The sequence below is a fragment of the Chaetura pelagica genome, unplaced genomic scaffold (assembly GCF_000747805.2).
Source record: "Chaetura pelagica isolate M959 unplaced genomic scaffold, ChaPel_1.0 scaffold135, whole genome shotgun sequence".
Classification (NCBI taxonomy): domain Eukaryota; kingdom Metazoa; phylum Chordata; class Aves; order Apodiformes; family Apodidae; genus Chaetura; species Chaetura pelagica.
Window position 1 is genome coordinate 4,977,192 of NW_009953649.1, and position 10,472 is coordinate 4,987,663.

Below are 10,472 nucleotides of genomic sequence, written 5' to 3' on the forward strand. Positions count from 1 at the left end.
GAATAGAGAGGGAGGAGAACCTCTCTTGACCTACTAACCACACCCTTTCTAATGCACCCCAGGATGCCATTGGCCTTCTTGGCCACAAGGGCACATTGCTGGCTCATGGTCATCCTCCTGTCTACCAGGACCCCCAGGTCTCTTTCACCTACACTACTCTCCAGCAGTTCAGCCCCCAACCTGTACTGGGACATGGTGTTGTTCTTCCCCAAATGTAAAACTCTGCACTTCCCCTTGTTGAATTTCATCATGTTTCTCCCCGCCAAATTCTCCAACCTATCTAAGTCTCTCTGAATGGCAGCACAGGCTTCTGGTGTGTCAGCCACTCCTCCCAGCTTAGTGTCATCAGTAAACTTGCTGAGGGTACATTCTATACCCTCATCCAGGTCGTTGATGAAGATGTTGAACAACACCGGTCCCAGTACCGACCCCTGTGGGACTCCACTAGTCACACACCTCCAACCAGATTCTGCCCCATTGACTACAACTCTCTGACTCCTTCCTTTCAACCAGTTCCTAATCCACCTCACTTCCTGATCACCAAACCCATACCTGATCAACTTTTCTACAAGGATGCTGTGGGAGACGGTGTCAAATGCTTTACTGAAATCAAGATAAACCACATCTACCGCTCTACCATCATCTATCCACCTAGTAATTTCCTCATAGAAGGCTATGAGGTTAGTCAAACATGATTTACCCTTGATAAAACCATGTTGACTGCTCTTGATGACCCCCATGTCCTTGATGTGCCTGGAGATAGTCACAAGAACAAGTTGTTCCATCACCTTTCCAGGGATGGAGGTGAGGCTGACCGGTCTATAGTTACCCGGGTCCTCCTTCTTGCCCTTCTTGTAGACTGGAGTGACATTTGCTATCCTCCAGTCCTCAGGCACCTCACCTGTTGCCCATGACTTGCTGAAGATGATGGAGAGTGGCCTAGCAATGACCTCCACTAGCTCCCTCAGCACCCTTGGGTGAGAGAGGCATTTAATTCTCTTAACTCTCTTAGGTCTCTGAGGAGAAGGGCAATAACTGACAGTCAAAGCAGCCAGACTGCCTGAAATTCTCCTGAAAAGGGTGCAGCAGTTTTAACGTCATGTTGCCCACAGCTGCTTTGAGGACCAATGGCAATCCCAGCCAGGCTGTCCTTTCTTCTGCAGTCTCATGGTTTGTCCCTGCCTAAAACCACCTCTGCCTTCCCTTCTTCATCTTCCTCACCTGCCAAATGAACAGAGGGATGACACCTGGCTTGAACGTCATGGTTAAAAACTTCTGGCCAAAGTTAAAACCAAATTTCACTCTTGTGCCTAAGCCCTTCTTGGCCCTGCTAATATTCTGGCTCCACAATATCCTATGGCAATGAACTTCAATGTGTAAATACAGGCTGTGGGAAACCCTGCCCTTTTTCTGTTGCTGTTAAACCTTCTGACTAATTATTTCATTGAGTGCCTTTTGTGACTGTATCAGAGGAAGCTGTGAACAGATTTACTGCACTTTGTAGACAGTATGAGAATCATTACTTCATACTTTGTAGGATTTTTTTCTTTCAGGGTAAAAACCATGTTCCGCATAGTGCTTGTGTATTTTAGGACCCTCTGAATTTCACCAGTTGAATGTTTTGTAGCACCCAAGTGCCTTCTCACTCTTCTCAGATCTCTTTCTCTCATGCCTCTTTTCTTCATGCTGCCCAGCTATGACACCAGCAGTGTTCCCAAGCCCTTTGCTTGCTGCCCATCCCCTCTTTCCTTGCTTCCCGCAGCCCATGGCTTTGCCCATTCCTGCCTTGGTCTTCTGCTCTCTGTCACCTCTGGCAGAAGGGAGCTCTGCTCCCAGTGACCCTGGGACAACGACTGATTATTGCCTTCCAAGAGATTCAAGGTCAACCTCTCTCCATTTACAACTGTTCACAGGAAATCATTTTTCCTGTAATTTTTCCATTCTCAAGTCAAGACTGGGGATTTTTTTCCTGATTTTTGCATGATCGTCATTAAGGGAAGTCCACAGCTGTGTCCAGTTACAAGCTATTTCCCAAATCTGTGCACTGCTCTGGAGTGCTGAAAGCAGCAATCTGGCTTAATCATCACTTTTGCTTGCTGGACTGGAATATTGCTGAGCAACATGTTTACATAGAAACTCTGCCCCAGCTCCTGCCTGACCCCTGACAGCTGACCCTACTGCTTACTTTACTCCTTAGATCACTGTTAGCAATGATGAGGTCAGCAATCCCTCCTTTCTTGACCTGGTGAGGACTCCCCGGATGAGGAGGAACACGCTTATCCTGATGTATGCCTGGTGAGTGCTCCAGCTTGTTACCAGGGTGGGGGTTTTTCAAAAACAAAATCCTTTATGACTTCAAGGGTCTTTCCAGCTGCTTGTAGTAATTTATTTGCCTCTCAACTTCTTTTTTCCCTTTGCTGTTTTTAGGTTCACAAGTGCCCTGATCTACCAAGGGCTTGTCATGCGCCTAGGAATTGTTGGAGGAAATCTCTATCTAGATTTCTTCATCTCAGGAGCTGTGGAGCTGCCTGCTGCTCTCCTAATTTTAGTGACAATTGATCGTGTTGGCCGGTGCCTTCCCTTTGGAATAAGCAATATTGTGGCGGGAATTGCATGCATCATTACTGCCCTCTTGCCAGAAGGTAATTCCCTTCCCAAAGTCAGGCTCTTTAGCTCAATCACTTCTCCCTGACACTCCTTAAGCAAGGACAGCAGGCCACACAAAACTGTGGGTAAAAGTAAAAAGTGTTTGGTGATGCAAGCAGCACCACAGTCATGGATCAACATACCTTATTTGCTTATAGATTGCCCTGGGACATGTAATGGTCCTTATTTTTGATGGGTGGTTAGCAACAGCTGTGTGTAGTCGTAGAAAGAAAGGCTCTCTACTGGTTTTGAAGACAAATGGAAAGGAAGAGTATGCAAACATAAAGGAAAAATATATTCCATGACTTGGAAGATATAAAAAAATCAGTGATTTAGCTGAGGCAGCTTGGTGGTCATCTTATTTGCAAATAAAACAATGCAAACCACAACATGATGCAGAGGCTGTGGCAGACAACATGGAGGTTGTTGCCCTGCTCTCACCCTCCCAGGGGTTTGGGTAATATTAAGGGTTTGAGGGAAAGATATGGCTTTTGATTAAGTTATTTTTATCTTGCTTCAAGGACAACTATAAGGTCTGGTATCTCCCCAGTTCCCCACTGCTGTGTGCCTCTCAGAAGCACCACAACATATTGAGCAGATGCTGGCTGCCCCATGCTCCTGTGGCAGCTCCCCCAATGCATGGCACAGCAATTCAGGCACAGAGGGACTGGTCACCATCTGCTGACTTTGACAGTATCAGTCTCCCCCTGTTAAAAAAGTACAAAGGACCTGCTGGGACAGCAGGACCTGGGACTGTTGATTGCCTGGAGCTAGGGTTGTTGCAAGAGGAAGAAACAGAGTGGCACTGTGGAATTACTCCTGCAGGACCTTTCATGCAGGTCCTTTCATGTATTTTGGGCCACACCGTATCTCTAGCACAGTGCAGCAGCTCTGGGTTTAGAGCAGGACCCTTGTGTGGGGTTGGCATGGCTCGAGCAAGGGGAGAATGTGGTGGCCTTTGGCATGTGAGGAGAGGACAGCTTGGGGTTTACATACTCACAGATGGGACACTTGAGGTCAAAGTCCTGCTTTCAAGAAAGGACTGTTTATACAGATGGGACAAACTGCAGAGGCAGCTTCCGAGTGCTCCATCACTCTGGGGTGCTCAGCTTGAGTCTGTTGGCAGAGGGAGGAGGTGCACAGACGTCATCCTCATGTTGGAGGTCTGATGGACTGACAGGGTGCCAGGGAGACAACATGGATTTGTTTTGTTCTTTCCAGCCTTTGCTTTTCTTTCAAGTGTTGGAAAACAAAAGTTTTCAGGGCAAAGGCAGTGTCTCACAACATGGGATGACATTTGATAGGGGTTTGTTTGGTTGTTTTGGAATTGAAATAACCCCAAGTATCTATTTTTTTTTAATTTTTTTGTTTGTTTGTTTGTTTTGTTCAAAGCAAACTGAAATTTTTTCTTGTTTTTCCTTGTTAAAGTTTTGAGAAAACACAATTAGGGCCAGAGCCCTCTCCAGTGGCAGAGCTCCCCCTCATGCCAGGTTCAGGCTTGTTGTTTCATCCGCCTTCCTGTCAGCCTGGCTGTGATTAGACCGTACAAGTGACTGTTCTCTCCCAAGAGCATTGCAGAAGTGCTTTTTGCATTCCTTGTGACACTTCTCCAGAGGTCACTGGCTCTCCAGAGAGGGCAGTGGGAGTGCTGAGGGGTTGCATACAGTGAGACAGGATGGCTCTGCCCCTCAGTGCAGAAATGACCATTGCACACCCCACTGATGCATACAGGGCAGTGGCTGGGTACTAGAGCTCCAGTGCAGCTGGGAGAGCTGGGCAAAGCCACCCAGGCAGCACAAGGCCCCTGGGCTAGTCTTGCCAGGCACAAAGACAAGACCAGGGCCTGGAAGGGGGAGTATTATTAAGAGCGTGTCTCGTGTGCAATGGCTAGAAAAATTATGAAATTATACTGGCCTGCGCAAGGGAGAATAATTTTACTGTTGCTGCAGATGCATCTTTAGAGGCAGTTTCTTTGAAATCAGAAGGCTTTGGGAGCTGACTCAATGGTGTCTCTTACAGCACAACACTGCTATATAAATAAATTCTCCTTTTCAGAGCACAGTTTGATCATTGCCTTAGAAGCTTTTAACATTCATTCCCCCAGCCATGCTGTTACGCCCCAACAGAATCTTGAATCAGTCAATTGGAAGGGGTTTCTCATTCTCCAAACCATTTTTGCATGAAGCTGGAAAGAAATAAATTTCAGTATGGATTGCTATCTACGTCAGTGGCCTTTCAGCCTGACCAGCACAGATCCACTGTTTCTGTGACAGAGCTTCTGCTGGCAGGGCCTGTGGCTCTCAGAAACATTCAGCTGGTGCAGCAAAGCATGTTTCACCCGGGTTTCTTTTAAATGAACAGATATTTCATGGCTCAAAACAACAGTTGCCACACTGGGAAGACTGGCCATCACAATAGCTTTTGAAATCGTCTATCTTGTGAACACTGAACTATATCCTATGACACTGAGGTACGTTAAAAACTCCCAGGAGCTTTTGACTTCTGCTTTTCCCTGTTCCCTATTTCACCACTTTTTAGTAAAACTTGGTTTTCTCCAGAGTTTCCCAACTGAATTTCCCCTGCTCAATGTGGATGGCATATTCCAATGAGATAATATTGGAGCTAAGTCTACATTCTGCTCCCGGAACTGCTGGTTCATCTGTTTGGTAGTGCCTCTCAAATATATGGCATTATTTTTATTTTGCAGAAACTTTGGTGTTTCCCTGTGCTCGAGTTTGTGTGACCTAGGTGGGATCATAGCCTCCTTTTCCGCCTGGCAGCCATTTGGTTGGAGCTACCTCTAATTATTTTCAGTAAGATTTCATTTTAAATGTACTTTTGGCTTAAATACCCTCCTTCTCACAGAGCTTTTCTTCTGGGGCGAAAGTGTAGTGTGTGCCCTCATCTCTCCCCTAGACCAGCTCCTCTCAACCTTCTTGCCTTGAGAAGAGGCTGAACAACAAACAGGTGAAGAGTGGGTGCTTTCATGGCACACTAAGGAAGAGCTCAGGTCTGCTTGTGTGACTTGGCTGAAGAAGAGTAAAAGAAACTATGTGAGGTGCTTTAAGATGGAAAAGCCTTACTGTTAAGTTCTGTAACTCCCAACAGTAGAGGTTAATCCCCTTAAAAATATATATATTTTAATTTTTTTGGTATATACATTTATGACTGTGGGTGTTGTATTAATCAAAATTTTAGCTTGAAAACAAAAATGGAAAGACAAGAGACTTTTTTTTTTTTCTTTCTTTTTTTTTTTTTTTAAATTACCATTATTCCAAGAATAGATCTATATAGAAGTACTGGTCACATTGCCTAATTCTGAAACTCTGCTGTTGCAGAACTGGGTGAAGAGCTACAGAATCAGATAGGAACAGAGAAGACTGTGCAACAGTCAGGGACTTTACTTTCCACTCCAGCTCTTCTATTTTTTATTTATTACAGACTTTAAATTGTATCTATGGAGGAAATTATTCCAAAATAACCATTCTTGGTGAACGATTTCGTATTGGCTCTTTATCTAAATGCCCTTTCCCAAGGATGAATTTTTATTCATATTGACATAATTTACCTTGGCCATGGACACACGAAGATAGTATGTCAGGAAAATCTCAGTGATCTCAAGAAACACAGATGCATCTATGTGAAAGAGCCCCCTGAACACTGGCAGATTTATCTTATGTGAGAAACACTGTCTTGGTTCCAGTGCAGTTTGTATGTGCTTCCCCATGTGCACTTCCCTAACGTTTTGACTTCTAAGATCCCCTTTTGGAGCAATTCATGCTGCAAATGAATCTCTAGCTCTCAGTTTGTTGTTTTGGTTTGTTTGTTTGTTTGTTGTTTCTTTTTATGGTTAAAATAAAGTATCATAAATGTGCTTGGTGAGAGTAGGGCAATAAGAAATTGCTGTTGCACTTTAAAATCTCAGTTTAACCTTAATCTGAATAAACGTTTCTCAGTGGATGAGCCCCCAAAATAAGAAAAGGAGCAAGTTTCTTACTGCTTTTGTATTTCTGCAATGTCCCTTGTAGGTATTCTTGCAGTTGTCTGTGGGCTTCTAGTATTACTTTTACCGGAGACAAAGGGAATCTCATTACCTGAGACAGTGGAGGATGTGGAGCAACTTTCAAGGTACGATATGGATGAGTTCTCCTGAGAGCACTGTCTAACCTTGTCAGCTGTCATAAATTATTGATGTCAAGGTAAATTCCCTTGTCAGATTGATGTTATGAGCAGGTGGTATTTACCTCAATAGAAATGTGAACTATTCAATACTACTAAGGTAGGTTGTTCGAAATAAACCTATGAGGGTAAAATCTGCATTTTTCTCATAGAGGCACAAAATACAAGGCCTTGTGCACCTCTAGAAGCAGAAATTAACAGTGCCCAAAGAGATACTGCAAAGTGTAGCCTGTAACTCTCTGCTGAAGAGAACCAGCCATAACCTCAATCAAAGCATCCTTTGAGGAAAGGCCCTTGATCCTGGGACCATATCCACAATTTATTATCATTGCAAAGTCACATACTAGATGAAATTGTAGCTGAAGAGTTGCAGGCACAGCCTTGCCACTCCTGACACAGGCTAAGCCAGATTCTTCACTGCACTGAGGGCATACAGGGAACACTTACACCATGTCTTCCCTAGAAGTCAATTTCTTGAGGAGCTGGTGCTATACATTAATAGTTCAAACAGTGGCTTTGAATATCACATCAGCAGCTTTTGTTTGCTTCAATGTGCAAACTAAAGAAAGAGAAAATTTTCTATGCAGAAAGTAAATGTTTCAGTACTGCAGCTTGGACTACAGCTTGGGACTACATCTTTTCTTGTTTCTTTCACTCTTATACTCCTCTCCCCTTCTCTTTCTTCAGTCACTTTAGTAAATGTGGCAAGAAACGGAAACACCGGGACAACAGCTCTTATATTTGATGTTTGAAAGACGGGACTGAGCAAAGAACCATGTTCCCATACTGGGAATTTTTTCTCCAACAGCCACTACTCCAAAATTTGCTGCAGAGTATGGATTAAACTCCATGTTTTTCTTCTAAGCATAAGGACGTTTTAAACAAGCAGTGTATTTTTCTATGAGTATGGAATAAATTCATTTTTTCTGAGTATGCTGTTTGCAGGAAGGGAGCACTCTCTGGTTCTTGATAGAGAACAGAACAGCTTAAAAAAGATGCACTATCCAGCTCAGTGAGCTCATATTTATTTCTTTATATATTTCAGCCATTTTTCTATTTCTATTGCTAGCATATATCATTGTGTATAGAGGGTTGGAAATGGTACTGTTGTTTAAGATTTGGATGACTTTGGGGAAGATGGGATGAGTATTTCAACAGTTCCCCTTTGCCCCTGGAATATCTAGACAAAGAGAAGATCTGATGGTTCAGGAATGAAGGATGCTGGTAAGTGTGGTCCTTTCTCTGGTTGGAAAGGATGGGAATCAGGCCTGCTTCAGGAGACCCTCATCCTGGTCTGCTCCTCTCCCCCAGTGAGCTTTTGCCACATAAGCCCTACTTTCTGAAGTGTGGCAGCAGTCGTCTTCCTCCTCTCCTTCCCAGGGCTTTCTGTAGGTGTTACATATCCTACACAGAGCATTAGCTCTGCAGGTCAGATCATCTTGCTGCCCCTTAGTGCCTCACCCTAGACCCAGCTGGAATTTGTGTGCCTCCCCATTGTCCTGTCCCATGGCCTGGGAGCCCTGTCTCCTGAGGGAAGAGGTATTGTCTGCTTAACCCTATCAGGTGCTTTTCCAAGAGATGATCTTTTCCCTTTTAAAACATGTTTTCTGCCTATCCCTACAAACAAAATTTTCACTCCCAAACATCTGACAAGATGATGCCCAATTTCTGTCCCCTGTCCATTATGAATATTTGTCATCCTTCTGTCTTGGGGATGAATTATTTGAGTTGTTGACCTGGATGTTGAGTTGTCTTGGGAAGATGAGCAGGTATTAGACAAGAGCTTTGGTTATGGAGGGAAATGTTAACAAGTCCTGGTTGTTTCAAGCTGACATGTAGCAGAATAGGTTGAATTTGTGGCTCTGTGAGCAGATAGTAGGGACAACCTGCCTTTGCTTTCAGCTGTATGACCTTCTTCATCAAGCACTGGGTCCTGCCCACTGACAGGTAAACAACACACTCCTTACAGTGAAGGACAGGAGAAGATGTAATGTTCAAAAGGGATCCTGTTACCAACAGAGAAATAAATAAATTAATTAAAGAAAGCAAATGAGCTCTTGTAATTGTCTTATAAGCTCAGAAAATAATATATTTGGCATAAGCAAATACAGGGCTGAGTTTTGAAGGCTCATACCACAAATGACTAGTGCTTACATTAGGGTCAGTGCAGCTGAATGTCTGATGCTCTGGTCTCACCATTTTAAGAGCACATACAGGTGGGTGCCTGCACAGGGGAATTTCCTATGGCAAGAAGTATAGTGTGCATTTCAAAAGTTCCTGACTCTCCCTGCCTTTTCCCAGTAAGTGCCCGTTGCACCAACCCTGCTGGAGAAAAACAGGAACTTTACTAGTAGTCTTGGTCTAGTGTTTGCATAATTTGATCAGTTAGCAATAAATGGCTGTCTTTCAAGACTGTTTCCAGCTCCTCTGAGGCATACTTAAAGGTCAATGGGATGCTTAGCTAAGGTCAGTAGTGATTGAAAGATACAAAAGTAAATGAGCATCTCATAATATATCTGGCTGATCGGTGATATCTAGAAGACAATCCAAAACTGGAGCAGCTGCTTCAGGGAGAAAATAGCTCCTACACCAAGGCAGTCTTCTGCAGATAGCTGTGAACTCCCCGGGACAGACTGGCAGAGACCAACCCTGAACTGGAAACTGTGGGTTGGCACTGGTTGGGTGCTGTGTCTCAGCGCAAGGTGGGAGAGCAGGAGCCTGGCTGCAGAGCTCAGCCCTGCCTTCCTCACACCCAGCCAGCCTGCACCACAGGCATAGCACTTGGAGAGCCACAGTGGGGCAAGTAGATGCAATACTGTGTGAACTGAAACTCCCTCTTCCTTTCAATGTTTCTTCTTTGTGAATTTTTATTTTTTAAAATCGGTTTCTTAGACACAACAGCAGTCTGAGAAAGACTGTGGAGATTGTTTAAATCTACAGCTTGCTGTTATTTTGCCAACTGCTGTTTGTGGGCAACTAAAATGTGCTGAGAACTAGAAGACTCAAAGACTTGTTTCTGGCCTTTGACACTGTTATTTATTTTCCAGAGCATCATACACTGCACAGAAGAGAATATAAGTGAAACATTTAACTATGTAAAATGGCTAGGAGCAGTGTCAGAAGTTTGGATGTATTTATTTTCTAAAAATTAATTATGTAAAGGACAGTAGGAAAAAGCCTGTGTAGGTGTTCTGATTTCTAATTTGCCAGTATGTAACATTTTCAGGTAAAGCTTGTAATTGGCAATGGCTCCTGTGCTAACTCTTACCCCTATCAGGAGGATTTTGTAAGACAGAAAATCCTCCTGTCTCTGTGAGACTTTGGGTTGCCTCTAGAAGTTGGTGAAGTAGGCAATAACCAGTGGCATGACCAGCAATTTGGTGAGTGTGGGGTTGCACTGTTGTGAGTGAGAGGGGACAGATGAGGTGGTGAGAGAGATTTGGGAGAGCTTCAACAATGGAAGACCCAGGGAAAACCAGCTTTGTTCATGCGAACCACTGGACAGGCTGCTTATTTAAAAAGAGTTATTATAAATCCATATGTGTGTCAAACCACTTGATACATTTAGCCTCATGGGAAAATTCTACAAATTTCTCAGGAAGCCGAGTTGTATTCCCCTAAGCTCCACGGGTTGACACTAAAAGGTC

At 43.9% G+C, this 10,472-nt stretch overlaps 1 protein-coding gene across 1 annotated transcript in view; it reads left to right on the top strand.

The window, feature by feature from the left end:
- SLC22A3 (solute carrier family 22 (organic cation transporter), member 3) overlaps nucleotides 1-7,570 on the top strand; it is a 30,955-nt gene extending 23,385 nt beyond the window's left edge. Inside the window, 7 exon segments of the mRNA XM_009999990.1 lie at nucleotides 2,198-2,295; nucleotides 2,428-2,642; nucleotides 5,008-5,116; nucleotides 5,354-5,403; nucleotides 5,406-5,459; nucleotides 6,675-6,774; nucleotides 7,513-7,570. Coding sequence (XP_009998292.1) covers nucleotides 2,198-2,295; nucleotides 2,428-2,642; nucleotides 5,008-5,116; nucleotides 5,354-5,403; nucleotides 5,406-5,459; nucleotides 6,675-6,774; nucleotides 7,513-7,570 — 684 coding nt within the window.
- Nucleotides 7,571-10,472: the final 2,902 nt, after the last annotated feature.